This window comes from Cryptotermes secundus, unplaced genomic scaffold (genome assembly GCF_002891405.2).
Source record: "Cryptotermes secundus unplaced genomic scaffold, Csec_1.0 scaffold407, whole genome shotgun sequence".
NCBI classification, from domain to species: Eukaryota; Metazoa; Arthropoda; class Insecta; order Blattodea; family Kalotermitidae; genus Cryptotermes; species Cryptotermes secundus.
The window spans coordinates 2,527-22,992 of record NW_019741981.1 but is presented as its reverse complement, the minus strand read 5'-3'; the positions used below and the strand labels follow the sequence as shown (position 1 = coordinate 22,992).

At 37.4% G+C, this 20,466-nt stretch overlaps 1 protein-coding gene across 4 annotated transcripts in view; it reads left to right on the top strand.

The window, feature by feature from the left end:
- The window catches only part of LOC111872934 (DNA-binding protein RFX2), a 106,334-nt gene extending 95,624 nt beyond the window's left edge, over nt 1-10,710 (top strand). For 3 of the 4 annotated variants that reach the window (XM_023867230.2, XM_023867232.2, XM_023867231.2), the window contains 3 exons: nt 3,269-3,471; nt 7,427-7,580; nt 7,885-10,710. In XM_023867230.2, the coding sequence (XP_023722998.1) occupies nt 3,269-3,471; nt 7,427-7,580; nt 7,885-8,070 (543 nt within the window). In that variant the 3' untranslated portion in view covers nt 8,071-10,710. Of the gene's footprint in view, nt 1-2,091; nt 2,413-3,268; nt 3,472-7,426; nt 7,581-7,884 lie in introns of those variants that run through there. The other variant, XM_033754889.1, reaches the window with a different exon arrangement.
- Nucleotides 10,711-20,466: the final 9,756 nt, after the last annotated feature.

The window sequence follows — 20,466 nt, the reverse complement described above, 5'->3', positions numbered from 1 at the left end:
CATATCCCGGTGGGGGGTTTTTAAGAGAACAGATAAGAGGTTTCCAAGACTTGCTGAGACGAAACCCATCCTCTCTGTTCATATTCCCTGGATGCAGTTCGATCTCAATGGCTTCCCTAATGATGCGATCCATATAGCGCGTCTTGGTGGCGAGGATGGAGGTATTCTGAAGCTGAATGCGTTACTTGTAGATTGTTCAATAAACCAATTAACGATCTCTACGGCGTATTCAGTAACGAAACACGTTACAATATCTTACAGCTTCCCAGTGGTTGCATGGATTATATAATTGTAATGAGTAGCATTAATATGGATCTATATTAGACCAGTTCAGTAATCTGAGACATATTTAATAAGACTGTCTGAAGATGGCCCCATTTGTTGACCGAAACATATAGCAACCATTAAATAAAACCAATATGAGCAGTTCATTTGGTTTCATTTTTATTTATTGTGGTGTTGACAGCCAAATACCATTGATCCTTGAATGATTTGTTAATTACCACAACCAAGAACCTGGAGATAGTGGTCATGCCTCTTAAGTATGCCCACTAAGTCTAATTGAGAATGTTTTGATCACAGTTTTCTCTGCTCATTGGTCCTATGTTTCTTTGGGCCACTAATTCATAATTAATTTTTTCCAACTCTTCTCATCACACTTGAGTATGAGGTTACTGGATAGTTTTTCTTTGGGTAGATGTCTTCTTTTTAGAATAATAAACAGTGTCAGCTTGTAAAGAGAAATTACTGTTACAGTTTCTCTTAGCCAGTACTGCTACTGCAGGTTTTGAACTCTTAAAGTCAATTGTGGAGTTGTTAGGCATGTCAAGAAATACAAGTGTCATCTGTGTTTCCCATATGGTCTTGAAGGTAGTCATGTTTCCGGTGCAGACTAGTCACATGCTTCCAATACAAGGGAGAATCAATAAATAGGTCACAAATAGAAGTAAAACATCTGTAATGAATGTAATAGGTTTTCTATTGAGGCACTGCTACAAGCCGGAAGGTCGCGGGTTCAAGTCCCGATGAGGTCATTGAATTTTTTTCAATTGACCCAATCCTTCCAGCCGCACTATGGCCCTGGGGTCGACTCAGCCTCTAACAGAAATGAGTACCAGGAATTAATTAAATAATTTTCCTGGGGAAGAAAGCGTGGCCGGCGCGTAGGGCTGACAACCTTACCGCCATCTTTGAGCCGATTGTCTAGATAATGTGGGACCCTCAACGTCTCACAACCCTATGGGCCTTCACGGCTTGGTACAGGGATACCTTTACTTTACTTTACTTACTTACTTTATATGTATTACTAGGTAGCAGCACAGTCCAGCTTGATGACAGTCTAGGTAGCAGATGCACATGTGCTTATACAGAGGCTGATTTCAGTAGTCAGAATGGTGACCATGCTTGAGGAGTGTACTGCCAAAGACGAGCATTCTGTTGTTGTATTTTTATGGGCGAAAGGACTTAGTGCAATGGGTATTCTTAAAGTAAATTTTTCCTGTTTATGGTGGGAAGTATTTGTCACATAAAGCTGTTCACAACTGGGTTGAGAAATTCTCTCAAGGACATTTGGAAGTCACAGATGATGCCTGACCAGGTCACCCTGTTGAGATTGTAACAGAAGCATCTGTGCAATGGGTGGAAGAGTTGATTCAGGTTGACAGAAGGATAATGATTGACAGTGTAGCAACAGCACATGTTTCCATAGCATACAGGGTAGTGCATGATCGTTTGAAGTTTCAGAAACTATGGACAGTGGGTGTTCAGAAAACTGAAAGATTGAGAAACCATGAACCAAATGGGTCTCCATGCAACATCTCTTATGGTATGCTGATGAAGAATATATACATAACAGGATTGTTACTGGTGCATCATTACCAACCCAAATCAGCGTGCTTCAGCGCAATGGAAGCATCCCAGTTCACTTTCAACCAGAAAGTTTAAAGTTACACCATCAGCTAGGAAGGTTGTGCTTACCATATTTTGGGATTCTCAGAGAGTACTGTTAGCCCATTTTCAGAAATGTGGTGAAAATGTGAATTCTATATCATACTGTAAAGTTCTGTTGAAGCTTTGGGATTCAATTCGCAGAAAATGTCCAGGCCAACTGGCAAAAGAGGTACTTCTTCATCATGACAGTGCCAGACCCCATATGGCCCAAGGAACCCAGGAGAGAATTCAGGAACTACATTAGGAACTTCTTGAACATCCACCTTACAGCCCAGGCTTGGCTCCTAGTGACTTCCATCTGTTTGGTCTTCTAAGCAAATCACCTTGATGCCACACGTTTCAATGGTGATGAAGAGGTTGAACTGGAGGTGTGAAAGTGGCTGAGACAACAGTCAAAAGACTTGTATGCAGCAATGGAAAAAATGTATCACTGTTCTTGGAGGATATGTCAAGAAATAAATGTTTTTTCCAGGTTTGAATATCACATGTTTTACATTTTATGCCCATTTGTGACTCTCCCTCATGCAACTACTCGGTTATAGTGTATGGGAAGCTTCTGAGTAGATGTTATTCTCATAAAAAGAGTTATGGTGTTTTGTCCACCATGGATCAGTCAGTATCTTCGATAACGATGCCACTTCAAAGACTTCTGTACATATTGTTGCCTATGAAACATGGAGCTCATCCTTCTGTTTTTTGAGCACAAACTTGGACCTTTATGTCTTTGTATTATCCTTGTTTTTAATTCCCTATTTGGGGGTGGTGGGAGAAAGGGGGAGGAGGTTTGGAAGTGGCACACACTGTTGTTTCATTCAGTTTTGTCCTGCATTGGACATTTACTTCACCAAATTTTGGGGCTGGAGAGAAGTTGTTTGTTTCTGACACATCCTTCACAATCTTTAATTGAAATTTGTGTTGTAGCTGTATCAGAACTCTTTCAATTTCTTTGACACTAGAACCTCTCTTTTCAACATGGTACTCCACTGAACATTGCATTGGTTTTCCTGCCCATAAGCATGCTTCCTTGACCTTGAAATGAAAGAGAGGGAATGATGTGAAACCTACCCAGAAAACAAAACTTGCTGTGTGCTGCTGGTGAAGTAAAGACATTGATTCCAGTGTGGTATTTTCTGAGTATGCAGGTGTAAGACAACCCTTGTTTTTTTTTCAGATGTCCAAGTATGAAAAAAGCCTAGTCTTATATTCAGGTAAATACGGTGTTTTTGCCTCATGCATGTTGAGGTTTATTTTTATTTTGATACAGATTTTTGTAAGTCATTGAAGATGAGTTGTTGCAGTCATTTGTTTGCTGTTTAAGGCATCATGGGTGTGTCAGTGTGATGATAGCATTGTACAACAACTGGAAGCAGATTTCAAAAAGACACTACATCAGCAGAATTCTTTGGAGCAGTGGGCAGCCTGGCTGAAGGGTGTCGTTACCCAAGTACTGAAGCCATATGAAGGGAAACCCAACTTTGCCAAGGCTGCTAGACAGTTCTTACTCAAATGGTCATTTTACAGGTAGGCACAATTATATGATTTGTGGTCCTATTAATGGCTTCAGTGCCAGTAATTTTGCTGCTAGCGTACCTCCCAGTCTGGTCTTTTTTACCAATACACCACTGGTTTATGCTGTTCCATAAGTAACCTAAGTTCATGAATTGCAAGGATTTATACCGTTACACAATAAACGTGGATTTCATTAGTCTATAACAAAATAATTGAAATTAAGTAATAAGTAAGTCAGTTTATTATAGTAATCACACTACATGTTTAAGTCAGACCAACCATCATCAGGTGTGTATAAATAAACCAGTAAGTATATTATGTTGGCCATGCCATAGCTCAAGCGGTTAGTCGCTGGCTTCCCATCGCGGCGACCTGGGTTCGATCCCAGCTCTGGTAAAGTGGGATTTGTGGTGGACAAAGTTGTGCTGGGGCAGGTTTTCTTTGAGTACTTCGGTTTCCCCTACCATTCTTCATTCCACCAGTTGCTCCACAATCACCCTCACCTATCATCTGGGGCTGGTACAATAGGCCAGAAGTGGCCACAGTACAAGGGACCTAGTCCTACCCCATTAGCAATAAAAAAAAATATATATTATGTCATTTCTGAATAATATGGTCAGAATGAATCCATTTTTTGCTGTCTTTATATTAAAGGTTTTTTGTGTAGGAGTTTGTATAGAGTAGATTAAAAAGAAAAAAATTTAAATATATGCATAAAAGGTAAATATGAGGTGGTATATATATATATATAAAGTAAAAAGAAAGTAAAGCTATCCCTGTAACAGGCCGTGAAGGCCCATAAGATTGTGAGACGTTGAGGGTCCCAAATTATCTTATATATATATAAATATATTGTAACATGTTTGGGAAAGACACTTCCGTAGTAACGCAACAACAGTGAGCCATTGTGTCGAGAATGTCGAATCTCCACGGTTACAACGAATGCACGGAGCGTTCCCACAGAGACAATGCAATAACAGTGGGTCGTTGCGTAGGAATTGCAGAATCAACAAAGCAGCATTTCCACGGTTATAACAGAGGGTTCATTTGCATAGCAGCGGCCGAGGGTATAAAAAGGGGTTGAATGCATTCGCCAGACAGTCTCGGGGCAGATGCTGAGAGATACAGAAGTAAGTCTGGGAATAGCCGCTACAGAAGACATTCGAAATATAGCAGCCAAGATCAGTTGTACAAGAAGTAACTATAACAGTGAAGCAGTGGATAATAATTGTACTTGTAAGTGTATAAGTGAAGCGTCCATTAAAGATTTGCTGAATCCGAGACTCACGCATAGTTATTTGTTGCGTGCCATACACAACACATGACAATATATTGGTATTTATACACACCTGATGATGGTCAATTAGACCAAACCATGTAGTGTGATTGGTATAATAAACTGATTGGCTTGTTATTTAATTTCAGTCATTTTATTATACACTAACAACAAAACCCGCTTTTATTGTGTGGCAGCGTCAAACCCTAGAATTCACATACACTAGAGGATGCATAACGTGAAATTAAGTTTGTGAAATTCTCAAACATATCTTAGGACTTGATGTATTTCTGTTGTATCACATGCTCGTGGGTGGAAGGGAATACCACATTTCCAGCAAAATTACCTGGTTTCACCAATTTTCTTCTTCTCGAGGCAGATTCTGTGTATCTTAGTTCTTAACACAGTCTGTATGAATGTGAGGAAGTGAATTTATTCTGCATTTCGTGAAAAAATCAGAATTGTTGAACATGATACACTGAAGCATATGAAAGGAGAGTTTCTTTGGCCATGTCATTGTTTTCCATATGAAGGGATAGGGAGCTAAATACTAATCAGTGTTATCCACTCCATGTATGTGTTATACTGCACAGTACATTCAAATTTCAGACTTCCCTTTACGTAGTGGTGGCATGATTTTAACAGAATGAGTAGTAGATATTATGTGAATTACTTTGTCCTTCCATTACGCCAGTATTATCTTGTCCAAATGTTACGTCACCTCACTTTAGTGTATTTGTGTTCTTCCTCAAGTCTTTAGGAAGACCTCTGTTTTGTCTGATGTTCTACAGGAGGTAGTTATGTTCCTATGATAGCTGTTTTGATAATTTTACACTGCTATAATGATTGGCCACTTCATATCCTTGCCAAGACATGGATCTAATAAGTAAAAAACAATTATTTATGAGGTCATACCATTTCCATCACAGATTAGCAACTTGCTATGTATCCTTTTGCAGATTCACACACCATTTTCATCACCATTACATACTTGCAGTCAGTTCCTCCAGGCTTAACATTCCTTGTCCTAGTGCCCCTTCCATTTGTAGAGTATATACTGATATACAGGGATGGACAAAGTAATGGAAGCACTAATTAACTGAGGAATAAAATTTGTTTGTGTTGGCTACATTTAAAGAACTTCATTTGGAAACACTGAATGTTCTTCTGTTTGTTTACACTCTTAGTGCTTTAGTCAGTATGTTGGTGATTGTGCTGAGTGGCAGTCCATGTGAAAGAATTGGAAAATTGGAGACTTGTTTGATTTTGAAAGAGGACATGTCATTGGTGTGCGTTTAGCCATAGCATCTGTGACAAACTGCTGTTTCTAATGTTATATCAACATACACAAATCGTGGGAAGACAGCCTCAGTGAAGAGGAACAGTGGGTGAAAATTAACATCGACAGAAAGAGGCTGTTGTACATTGAGAAGGGTTTCTTTTCAAAAAAGTCACATAACTACTGTGGCACAGGTGACAGTATAACTGAATATTCAACTTGAAGACCCAATTTCCAGAAAAATCTGTCTGACATGAGCTTTGCAAATCCAGCATCCATGGTAGGGCTGCAACTGCTAAAGCTGCTTGTTACTGAAACTAATGCTCAGATGAGTAAACGATGCTGTCATGACCATGAAACCTGAACATCAGACAACTGGAAACACGTGAAATGGTCAGATGAGTCGTTTTACATGCTTTTCCCTACGTCGGGAAGTGTTTAGGTTTGGAGAACACACAAGGAAGCCTACAATCCGGTATGCCTGGCTCCTACAGTGAAACATGAGAACTTCTGTGATGGTTTTGGCAACAGTATCGTGATATTCTTCAGGTCCCCTTATTACTTTTCATGGCTGAATTACTGCATGGGAGTATGTTAACAGGTTGGGTAATCAGGTGCATCCCATGATTCAGACTTTTTTTCTGAACAATGATGCAGTTTTCCAAGACAGCACTGCCTCCATTCATACAGCTGGAACTGTTCAGTCATGGTTTGAAGAACATGAACTTCAACATCTTCCCTGGCCAGCACAGTCACCAGATTTGGACACTGTTGAACCACTGTCATCAGCTTTGGAGACTAGAGTGAGGAACAGATTCCCACCTCCAACATCTCTAAAGCAACATGAGGATGTTCTTCAAGAAGAATGGTATAAAATTTCACTAGAGACTGTTTAAAACTTGAATGAGTCCATTCCAATATGGATTGTGGCTGTACTGAAGGCAAAAGGTGGTCCGACACAAAGTTAATAAAGAAATGTATACAGTATCTGTAGTTTTTCCATTATTTTGTCCAATCCCTGTATATTTGTCTGCCAGCATTGCTAGAATTGACTATTGACTGAAGCCATAACACTCCTGAGTTATATTTGGGAGGGCAGTTGTTCAAATCTCAGCTGGCACTCCTATCTTGAGAGTGTGTTCTGTGGTTTCCCTCAGTCCTCTCAGGCAGATGCCAGGATAATACCTTAAATTAGGCCATGGCCACTTCCATATCATGTTCAGTTCATTATTCACTGTCATCTAATCATTTGATGATTTATGGTCTCATTTATTGACATCATTAAATAAATCACAGTTAAATAAAATAAATGGAATATTACTCTTACAAGGTCTCACCTGAATTTCTCTTGGAGTTGTGGTTGTGGCCATTGAATTTTTGCACTCATTTGAAACATTTTCTGTTCTTGGCAGCTCAATGGTCATAAGGGACCTAACCCTCCGAAGTGCAGCAAGCTTTGGCTCCTTTCACCTGATCCGTCTACTATATGACGAGTACATGTTCTTCCTGATTGAGCACCAAGTTGCTCTGGAGACAGGGGAGACACCTATTGCAGTCATGGGAGAGGTAAATATACAGGATGAATGAAAAATATTTTGTCGAACTGTTGATTTTTCATCGGTTGAGTATTGTGACTTGTATTTTATGGGAAAGATGTTTCTGTTGTCTGCCATGACAAAGATTTGTACTGCCTTTTCAAGTGTCATGTATTGATAAATGGAATATTCACCAGCATCGCCTCAAGATACCGACTGTGGATTCTGGCTTTCTGAACGATGTATATAAATCATGAGAGTTCTGTTAGGTCTATAATTTTTGCAGATTTTCCATAGTAATAACATTAACTTTGCATGTTTCTTTTTTTATGCAGAAATACAATAACAATCCGTCCAGTGTGAGTGACTTTATCCAACCAGGCTCCTGTAATGGGGGTGTGTCTCTTACAATGGGAGTTCCTGTCTCTGTAGGAGGGAAGATGGCTCCCACAACCCTAGTTGTTGGAACGAATGAAGTTAGCCACCATCCAGTGGCCACAAAGCGCTTCAAGATCAGCTAACAACTGCATTAATTCTAGTCAGGGGGAGATGAAAATATACTGTGTCATACCTCAAATTTCATCTTGCCATCATATGCCATATTTACCTGAAGCTTAGAGCAACAGCTTGTGGAATGTAATTGAGTATAGCAGAATGCTGCACAAGGTAGGGGACCATCTATGCACCTGGCATCTTTTGAAATTACAACATAGCATATTAACTGAATCATAAAAAGAAACTGGGGTGTAAATGAAAGCTTGGTGATGAAACATGAAGAAGAATATATATTTGTCAAAGTAAATGTTGCAATTAAATTTGAATATCTGTGAGAGACAAAAGAAAGGAAATATTTTACTTAAAATCAAGATAATTGAAACAAGTTGTTTATGTTTCTAGTTAGGACTAGACAGGGCATTTATAAAGCTATTTTGTTATAAGGTGTAGTGCAGTTTTTTTGGTTTCATGGTGCTGTAGAAATATTTGCTAATATTGTACTGTATATCCCACCAAGTATTGGAGGTTCTGTTATGTGTGTAAATAAGTATACAGCCCCTCCTCTGTGGCAGATATTGGAAGGATAATATGCCATTACAGTTTTTCTTTCAACTTACAGTACATGTCCTTCCAGCAGCATGTTAATAAGTACTTAATACATGATTTATGAAAGGTGACATTTTGCACATTTCCCATTATTGTTGTGCCTCAAAGTTTGAAATTTGTCTAGTGTTTTGATAATGCAATGGGTGCCAATATTCAGACTATAATGCAGTATGCATTAGTATAACATAACTTATTGCACTTCTAATTTTAGATGTTGTGTGAACAAATTTTCATACTTTCAAGCTTGTTGAAAGTATTATTGATTCATGTTATGGAATGGAAAAATTCATTCACTTTTTTTTATTGTTCTACACAAGTTTTTTTTTTTTTTTTTCCCCCAGGCTGAATGCACTTACAGTTCTTAAAGATAAGATTTTCCTTGTGCACTTAATATACCAGTGGAGGGTATCTTTTTCTTTAAGAACAGTTTTGTATAATTCATAGTGCAAGATATGGCACTGCTTAAATTTAAATCGAAGTAAATGTGTGATTCATAATAATGCTCTCTGTTTTGTAATCAGCATCACTACTATGTGTTTTTGTGTTGTGTGGCATTACATCAGAACAGCACCATGTTGCCAAACAACTACAATATAATATAAAAGAAGAGTTACTATTGTGTTCTCAGCAGAATGTTGATGAGCTTATTCAAAAAATGAAGAGTTAGGCACATTCACACCAAAATCTTGATCGAGCAAGAATTTATACAATTGACTAAAAAACATATTCTTCCTGCTGCATTTTTGCTCAAGATTCCATCCATCCATAAAATAAATTATTCTTTTTAATTGTTAATTATAATGGAGAAGAAATGAAAGGGATCTGAATATGTAGGATTCGGATACATTCCGTAAAATACAATACAAGTACAATATTAGTTTTGTTAATGATATTGATAACTCATGTTTGTTAATAATAAAGCATGGTGACACTCTTGAATTTTCGCAACTTCCCCTCAAGGCTTGTAAAATTAGAATTGTAGATTCAGTATAATGACTCTTCTGCATATTCAGAATCATGTAGGGGCTTCACGTAGCTAATGAAACCATATTTGCAATTGGAACATTCTTATTTATTATGATTGTCTGTTTTGTGGCTTTTGTAAATTTACATATGAGAAATATTGTATTGTGTGTGTATGTAAATGATGTAAATATTGTTTTTTTTGGAAATTACAAGTAGGCATATGCAGGAATAACTTCTTCAGTTCAAGATGAGCTAGAGATGAGAATTGAGACAACAGGGATTTTCTCTATTAGATCAGTTATGTCACTGTAATCACAGTTTCTAACACTAGCCACTTTTTGACAGTGCACAGAAGTGTAGCCTTTTCATATCAGTTATCTTTCAGTGAAAAATCTTCAAGAATTGATGTAATTAAAAATTTGCATCTGTGACCATGTCCATTTTCACCTTTGGCAGAAAGAGGGCAAGAGATAGATTTTGCTGACAAGTTAGTCTGTGCTGACATTGCCAACAATTGTGTTATTAGTAGGGTAAGATAGTTTGCTTACTGCTGCACAAAGGAAAAGCACTTGCCTGAAAATCCTTGTAGGTCAAGACTGAAAAATCAACTTTTGAATCAAGATTGAGAATTTTTCTTGATTTCAACTTGAAAATTTGATTCATGCAAATGCCTAACTACAAAGTAGTACATGTTCTTACAGAAAAATTCAATGTGGTCATCATGCTGGTATCCTGTATGAATGTTCTACCATCATTCGTTTGCTTAGACAGTAAGTTCCCAACATGTCAAGGTCATGATCGATGTGTGATCATCAAATTATTTTCCTACAGAAATTGTTGTTTTTGGCCTAAGAATGTCATCAACAACCTACCTCTTTTTTTCTGAGTGTAATGAGTTAAACTTGTAATTGAATTTCTGTGCTAGCCCTTAGATATTTTTTGTGAACTCACCTACAGTTGTAGATGTTATGTTTGCCACATACTAATGTGTGAAGAAAGTTAATGCGGAAAATTTTGTTTTTAGTTTTAAATGTGAGTTAAACCCCCCCCCCCCATGGTACATGATTCCCCTACTGTTACTACAGTCTTATCTGTAACATCTAAATGTTGCAGATTATGACAAAAAAATTATTCACAATATAGCTGTCGGTGGTTGACAAAACAGTATATTCATGTTTGGAGCTGTACATCATCTTTCTTATTGACATGAAGAAATATCTGATTCACCATTGATTTTAATTACAATCTTCTTGTGCATATTTTTACTGTAATTTTGTTACAAGGTAGTTGTAATCCACCTCATTTGTTATTCCACTTCATGTAGGATTTGAATGTAGATAAAGCTTTTATTTGTTAATGAGGGGCATATCTGTCATACTTTTTCCCATACATTTAATCCTATTTAACACAGATATAACCAGGAACAGGAAACTTTGGTGCTATATATACATACAGTAATTAAATTCATTTTTCTGTAATCCAATAAAAAATGTGAGTTCACTTTATTTCAGGTAGTGTGCTGAAAATTATTTAAATTAAGAGCGAGTGCCATGAAAACAGCTGTTCTCTTTGCAAATTGTGAACATTTATGGACTTTTATGATAGCAGGACTTCTCAAAGATGTTCTTGAGTTTCATTTCATGTGTCAGCACAACTTAAAATTAAAAGAGGGTGCATATTTTGTTGTATAATTAATTATTTGCTGTGTTTAGACAGGATATGAATTCCAGGTTTCGATTATGTATTTCATTTTTAAATGTCTTGAAAAATTCTACAATGAATGTATGCTAAATACTTATTTTCAAGATTAGTTACTGGGATATTTCTCATATCTGACATAGCTAGCTGGCCTTAATATAAGTTATTGCACTTTGCACTATTAAACACCAATATTCTTCAGCCTCTTATATTCCTTCATATTGCATTTATTTACTTCTCAAGGCTGCCCTGTATGAATAAGAGGCCAAATTCATGTTCAGCCTTAATTAAATCATTTGGTGTAATATTCATAAGAGTTGTTTTACTGTCCAGCAGGACAGCTTTTCATTTTGTGGGATAAACTTCATACACAAAATAGACTCACCTAAGCTTCCAGGACATTTCATACTTTATTTTCTCCACGAACATTTCTTTCAATGTGTCCGCAGAATTTCATCCACTGTTTTATATTTGCAGATATAAGTTGATTTTATTTTACAATAATTTCTTCTTTTCATCCATAAAATTTCATCAGACATATTGCATACAAAGGTGTATGTCAGTTGTGCTTATTTTACAGGGGCTTCGTATTCCTGGGTTGGTGGAGTGTTAATAACTTCCAATACTAAGAAAGAAAGAAAGAAAGAAAAATTCTTAGCTACTGCATCACTGCTGTCTGTGATGCAGTAGAGCTGCATTTGTTATGGCCGAAGTGGTAATTATTTTAAATTACCCATCAGATTGTACAAATAAAAGTTATGGCACATATCTTAATGCTTTGATTTTTAACTATTTCTTTTTATTGCTAGTGGGGTGGGACTAAGTCCCTTGTACTGTGGCCACTTCTGCCCAATTGTACCAGCCCCAGATGATAGGTGAGGGTGATTGTGGAGCAATTGGTGGAATGAAGATAGGCAGGGGAAATTGAAATACTCAGAGGAAACCTGCCCCAGCGCCACTTTGTCCACCACAAATCCCACTTGACCAGACCCGGGATCGAACCCGGACCGCCGCGGTGGGAAGCCAGCAACTAACTGCCTGAGCTGTGGTGCAGCCTGATTTTTAACTACTTGTTAGAAGTGCTTGGACTGCTTGGGGGTAAGTGCAGTTGTACCATAAAACTCAAAATACTGCCATGTGTTTAGCGACTAGACATGGTGTGTGGATTGGTAATTTGATTTATTGGGCTCTTGAAATTCATAACTACAATTAATTATAGTGCTTTCGCTAATTTGTACATATTACAATTCACTGTTGCATGCACTAAATCTTCTCAGTTCACTGTGTCTTTACCGGTTGTTGCCTTGTACTGGCTCCCAGTGCTGTAGATTCCTTGGTGTCCATGCTCCATGGCTCCAGTCCTTGGCTGGTTGGAGCCTGTCACTCACTAACGCTTCATGACCACAACTCCTGGCTGCTGACTCCTAGCTGCATCTGGCCACCAGTGGCTAGTACTGCCTACCTGCCTGCCTGCACCCTTGCTCCCGACCTGACATTAACCATTCTGACTGCAGTTCTGTTTTGGTCCCCAGCATATAGCCTCAGGGTGGACCACATAGAAAATGCCACCTCCAACAGCTCTTCTGTTGCGTGTTTCTTCACTAACAATCCCTCCACTGTAGTGCCAGCTTCTTTTGCTGCAAGAATGTGTTTCTATTCCACTGTTCCAGCTTTCAGCCATCATGTCACAACACTTTTGTCAGATGACCCTAAAACAGCAACACATATGTATCTTTTGAAGGTCTATTTCTTCCTTTAAACATTGCTGTCACACTTCATCCCATCTATTGGCAGAAATGCTTTACAAAATGGTTGGCAATAACCTTGTTTTTTAAACTGCTGTGGTTTCAACGCAAGTGCCCCAAGCTCATGGAATTGGTTGATGACATGCAAAGGGATAATATCCAAAGGAAGTGGATTTGTGTTAATCATTAACACACATGTATCATTTTCGTGCAGACAGTGGAGGTGGTACAGAAAATTATTGGTGGTGTGGAAAATAAAGACATGTGCTGAGTGTGCTGTAAACTGTGGCATACACACTGAGGTGCTGACTGGATCCTTTCACATGAAGCCTCTATCAAACAGAGCTGAACACAGTCCCAGTGAACTACCAGTGACAGTAACTAGATCTTCACAGTTCTGTCTTATTATACTGTGAAGATGCATTTGTGTAAAGTTCATTGCAGTTGAGCTTGATTTACACTGTGTTCCCAATAACGGCATGAAGCATGTTTGTTACGGGCAATGCCATAAGCACCTCATCCTGAATTATGATAATGTCATCTCATTACTGCCACTTGTGGTTCCTTCAGATGCTCTTCAGCTCAGCATCTAATCATCAGCCCAACTATCTTCATGTGGATAATTTCACTCTCAAAATTAGTACATTAGTGTGTTTCATTTTTCACATTGCCAGTAATTTTTGTGCCATCTCAGCTGTTTGAATGAAAATGAAATATATGATTCCTATTGATTAACAGAAGTCTGCCTCTTTTACATATTAATGTATGTTCTGTAATCTTGACCTGTTCACGGTCTGCTGAATAATTTAAAATAAACCGTTTCTGTATAGTAAATGCAGTTCTGTTGCATCGTAGAAGATATTGCTGCAGTAGTCAGCAATTTTTCATTTGTTTCTCATTAGTATTGAAGGTATTATCACTCTGTCATGTCATGAACACAGAGTCCAGGTAAAATAAGTGCAGTGATCATAATGTGTACAAAAATATTTGATGAAATAGCTATGGACAAAAATGGAACTCGTAAAATAGACACATATTTGTGGACATGTAGAAGTGAACAAAATGTATGGGTGAAAATATAACCGTCAAGTAGAATTGTAGTTGTGGACATAAAAAATGAGTTAAAGGTGTATGGAAAGAGGCAAGTTTTGAAACCATTATTTGGGAACCAAAAATACTACTGCACCAGTCATCTCTTGGGAAATAGCTATGGACAAAAGGAAAAATAGATAAAATATTCATGGACATAATATCTTGGAACTGAGCCAGAAGCTATGTAGATCATCCTGCTGTACCATACAAACTTCATGCACTTTATATCATGTGCTGAAGCAATGTTTCCTGTAGGCTATTATCAGACTGGACAGCCCTGAAAGAGTACGTCTGAAAACACAGTTTAAAGCAAAGGCCAATTTATTAAAAATTCAATAGAATATATTTATGGCATGGCTATTATTATTTTTTTTATTGCTAGTGGGGTGGGACTAAGTCCCTTTTACTGCGGCCACTTCTGGCCTATTGTACCAGCCCCTGATGATAGGTGAGGGTGATTGTGGAGCAATTGGTGGAATGAAGATTGGCAGGGGAAACTGAAGTACTCTGAGAAAACCTGCCCCAGAGCCACTTTGTCCACCACAAATCCCACTTGACCAGACCCGGGATCGAACCTGGACCACCACGATGGGAAGCCAGAGACTAACTGGTTGAGCTGTGGCATGGCTAAATCTCATGTTTTGCAGTTCAGCTTGCTCATTTTCACTCTAGCTGATTGATTTGAATTCTTAACATATTGATATGCTGAAATTTAATATATATTATTGGTATAATAGTTGATGAAGTTGCGCAAGGCATACACAGTGAAGCACATTGTTTCTGTTTACAAACAGCACTGTATTCTTTTATTGATACACTTGCTAGTACTGTTAGTTCCTCGGAACTCTAGCCATGGTAGAGGGGTCATAGTATCTCTCACGGGGCTGGGGGAGCAGTCTTATTAGCTTACGTCAGCATGGGTACTACCAGTTTGGAATGTAGCGTCTCCGAGTGTGGTCAGGTGTATAGTACGTTGTGTTGCTTGTTAGTTGATACCAGTCATAGCGATTGTATTACGTGGTATTTGTATCACTATCATGGCACACCAACAATCGCACGGAACAATTCATAGTGAGGCCACGGAAGTGATAGCTAATGTTTTCTGCTCAGGGAGTAGCTCTGAACGTCACTACAGCAAGCATACAGCTTTGCGTGCCCCACAACAGTGTTTACCTTTTAGTGCAGCTAAAGTTACAAGGTACTAACTGTACTTTAAGTATGCTTACTAAAGCTTAGTGTAATGAGAGATTCAGGAGCATTTCGCTATAATCCATTATCTACCAGGTATGACATGAAGGGGAACAAGAATGAACTCTTCTTTTGCCTCTGCCTTTATGATGATTGGTAATAATTCATTCCTTAAATGTATTAACATAATTTCTGTATCAGTTAAGGAGATGGATTTGCTAGTCTTGATTATATCTGCGTAGGAATGCAACCACCTCATTTACATCTAACAAATATTAAATTCTTCTGATCATTGTTTAATTTGGCCATGGGGATCATGACCTAGGACAAATTCATTGAGAATTAATGAATGTTGGTGAAAAATAATGCTGTGAAGAACTTTGATGTCATAATTCTGACACAGCATTAAGTAAGTATCTTGAGGAAATCGGGTTGTGCCTAGTAATTTGAGTTTTTCAAATGAAGCCATTTTTCTTTGTGTGAACCAAGGTTTTAGAAATAATGATAAATATAACAGAACAAATGAATTTTTAAGGAAAACAGTGTTGTACACACAAGTTTTTTTGCATTTAAAGTGTGCTATATATTTACTACATGGATATTGCCTATCTATATATTTATCAACATCATGTGTGTGTTCTCTGGTTCATTTATTCAAAATGGTTTACTTGTGAGTTGTGATACAGTTGCTTACAGAAAAATGTTAAATCAGTGGAAGGAATTTCTCACAATATGTTGGAAAACATAAATTAAATCAGTGTTTCAGTGTACTGCCTGTTGACTGCAGAAGCAAGTTGAATGTTTTGTTGTTTAAGCTCATGTTTCTAGGTTTTGAAATGCCTTAATTCAAGAGCACAGAACTGTTACTGCTTTTTATGTTTAAAAGATACAAAAGTAAACATGGCTAACACACTGTCATTTTAAATGGTTATCTGTTTAAATCAGTTTCACATTGATGTGTATGTCTGGATGGTTATATATTTGGCCAAATGTTTTATTGATTTCCCTATTAAAATGGAAGAAGCAAAGATGATGCCAGATCGTGTAACTTTGATTCTTGTTGTATCAAGAGTAATAATAATTGCATGTCAGTCATTTGTTGTATTAGCATTTTTAAATTGTCCCCATTACTGCTCTTTTGCCCCATTCATTCGAAAGCGTTTGTTTTTCCTATTGAAATACACATATGAAGTCTGGAAGGATACAACTTAAGATTCATGATTATATCATCATTTATAAATAAATACGTCATCTTTGCATTATTGTTCATATATTTATTTCCACTCGTGATAAAACTGCTAATGCTACTTACTTTATGTAAAACCTTGGCATGAATTGTTAAAGATGAGTTAATAGTAATATAGTTTTGTTCAGTCAGTCATTACTATGTGTTCCTCCTAAACTTGTGTTGAATATTTTTTAATATTTCTTCCCCTATGATAAGAAATCCTAGTCATAATTTAAATTAGTTTCTTTGGGGATGTATATAACACTGAGCTGTATATATCTCTGCATGTATGTGTGGATGTGAGTATGCACACACACATACATATATATATATATTTATGATCTAAAATATTTTTGTTGTGTGTGTGTGATGAGTGTGCAAGGGTGAAAAGGAAATCTTTAGATCATTACCAAGGAGAAAATAATGTAATACTTTGCTTCTTCCAGTGACTTTGAGTTGTTGGTTTATGTAGACATGTCTTTCCCATTTTTATGTCCACCGTGTTGATTGTGTGTGCCTCACCATTGTCACATATCAAGATTGGGAAAACAGTGTATCACTGAGTATTGGATGGAACAACCCATTGTTTGGCACATCTTGTTTGCTTATACAATCTGCCTTGAAAGATGATGAAATTTATTTCCCCCTCCTGTTGTGAATTACTGTGTGTTTGAAATTAGATAGACCTGTTTTTGTACACTTGTTTGGTACAGTGGAATGTAAGCAAATGTCCACAAAGAAAAGTCAGGTTTTCCGTTATTTCTCAAAAACCACTCCTTGCCAAATTCCACAAATCCTATTGCAGAACTGAACTGATGGTCAAGCATACTTCAGTGTTCAGAATGTGCTGTTTATCACACAGATCTGTTTATATTACTTTACAGCATTGCACAGTAAAGCATGTATTATATGGAACCTGAAATGCGACACCTCCATTATTGGAGAAATTTTGTAGCCCAAAGAATATACAGTGAAAGCTAATAATATGTAATTACCTTTAACAAAGAGAGACCAACATGGAGATGAAAATAGTAAAAATTTAATGGAAAGTAATTATTGCATACTGTTCATGAAATTGTATTCCTTGGAATATATCAGGTGCATCTAGAAGTAAGTACTGAGCCAATCTAAAGTGGCACTAACTTGACTAAAGTTAACTAAAACTTAAACTTAACTAAAGTGGGTTGACTCGTGGGACACATATTTGATAAAACCATCTGGTATTCATTTGGGTAAAAATGTAGAGAGGTTAAACTGCAGTAACCTCCACAGTGGTATTTCACTCTATTCAGAGCTTCATTAAGCTGTACTGTTGTTTTGTTGTGTTATTTCATTTGCTGCTAAAAACTTGCCTTCATGAGGATGGAAAGTGGGCTGTGCACTGATGACGTAGTACAGGTATCCCTCAATTTATGAAGGTAATTCATACCATGAAAATTTATAGTAAAAAATTGTATTCCCATCACTTTTTGTGTGAAAATCACCAGCTTGTTAATGAGTCACATAAAAACGCCACAGTATTTTTAACATATGTTTTAATAGTAAATAAGCATTAAAATAAAGACAGTACTACTTGTTTATGATGATGTTACTGCAAATAAAATTATATTATTTTATTTGTGTTTATTTTCTCATAGCTGATGCAGTGCATTGATGCAGCTTTGTTATGCAGACGAAGTCTTTGAGTTGTATGTCTTTATGGCTAGGAAACAAATGTAGATTGTATGTCAGTGTGGTAGCATCACTGATTTACTGTCAGGTCTGCTGACCACAGAGGTTATAAGGTATGCACTAGAAGCTAAATTGTTGCAGAACAGTTTACAATAAATGCAGTGCACAAATATTAGAGAGAAAAACTAAGTTCTTCATTGTAGTGAAACTGAAGTTTGCTAAGTGAAAAAACAGGTACATATTAACACATATTGTTATAGCAAAAATTTGAAAATCAAGTTTTCATAAAATGAGGGATACCTGTTCATGGATTGAGGTCCGCATGGCAATGTCATACAAACAGCACTGCAAATGGGCCAGTCAAATTTATGTTCTTAAATCTGTTCAGAACATTCAGAATGACAAGAAATATACAATCCAGTGGTTGCTATGATGTCAGGTGGCAGACATTGTTTAGGTAACCCTAACTCGTGCAGCAAATGTCAGACTGTTTGTAGTAAACTTAACTGCCGCAGACTAATAGTATCCACCATTTCTCTGAAGACTGAAATATTCTCAGGTGTTCAGTGAAACTAAGCTAAGCACTCCAAATTCAAAAACAGTGATGTTCAACATGCAGAATCTGTTATCATTTACAGTAACCTTCATATGTCCAGGTGTCAAGTGAACTGAGAAATTATAACTTTGTTCAGATATATGTAACAAACTGCTATGATTAATTGAGGTGACTAATATGTGAATCCACTTTCCAGCTACATGAACCTCTGTACCTGTAAAAGGTGCCTTGAATAAGTTTCATGCAAATCAGTACTGATCTGGTAAACTTGAATCCTAAATTCATCCTATGAATAAACCACCACTCCCAGAAATAAGCCATAAAAACCACATAAATTGAGAGAGACGGACTGTGAGACAAGTACAGTATCTGTGATAACAGAAATGTATTCTGGTCTTGTTGTTCACTTCGTCCTTGACACGCATCAGTCGACTTACAAATATATGTATGAATAGCATAATGTACAGTACAACAGTATAGGTAGAATAGGTGTTCATAAGTTTGGGTACTCCACTACCCATGATTACATTATTTGTTTGGGGATCACAGCATATGGAACTTAAATGATGAGGTGGAAGTAATGTGTGGTGCACAGCTATGGCTCATTTAAGTATGATCTTGACATTCTTCTATAGCGACAAGAACCATAAAATGCCTTTAACAGAATATCCAGTACCAAGCCTCAGGTAAAGATACAGTAACAAAGATAATGGTGAAATGCGCCAGTTTCAGTCAACTGTCTGGTCTTGCATGCTGCCTAATCTGAACCGGTCTCTTGGTGCACAGTGTGTAGATTTTATATAACCACGTGTTAGGGTTCTTATGTTTTAGTTGACAGTTTGTATCACTTATTGTAATGAGCCTTTTGATGTTAATTCTGTTCTTGGGTTGTTATGCCATGTGGCTGTGGGCAGTGTTGCCAACATTTTAGAGGTACATGCTGCCTCCATCTCCAGGTGTGAAGTATGAAGCATTAACATTAATAATTAACCAGTCTGAAAGCCCAAAATTAGTAAAGGAGCCTGTTTTAGTCACTATTCATTTGTGACATTGAGTTGCACATCTGAACAGTTGCTCTACACTGACTACATTACCAAATGTTTCATTAAATTAGTATTTCCTGAGTAGTTCTATAGCATATTAATGTCATGCCAGTCACAACTTCTGATCTATGATGGTGATGTTAATTCCTTGATGAAAACATAAATACCATAGAGGGAGACAAGTTCTATTTGATACTGGAAGGAAAAGCAAAGAAAACATAAGTGAATATTCATGGCTCATCTTCAGAATGCAGGCCAAAATCATAAGATAACAGCTACTAAATTGTTAAAAAATGAAATGTTCAGATACTTAAGAATGACTCGCATAAATTACACATATGAAGAAATTAAGAGCAGAAATTAATATTCAGGATAGTGCAGTCGGTATAGCGACTGGCTATGGGCTGGACGACCAAGGTGCCAGAGTTCGAGTCCCAGTAGGGTCAAGAGTTTTCTGTTCTCCACATTGTCCAGACAGGCACCGGGGTCCACACAGCCTCCTATCCAATGGGTATCGGGGGCTCTTTCCCTGGTGGTAAAGTGGCAGGGGCTTGAAGCTGACTACTCATCTCCAACTAGTGCTGAGATCAAGAAAATGTGGAACTATGCAGTACATCCACTCCCTCATA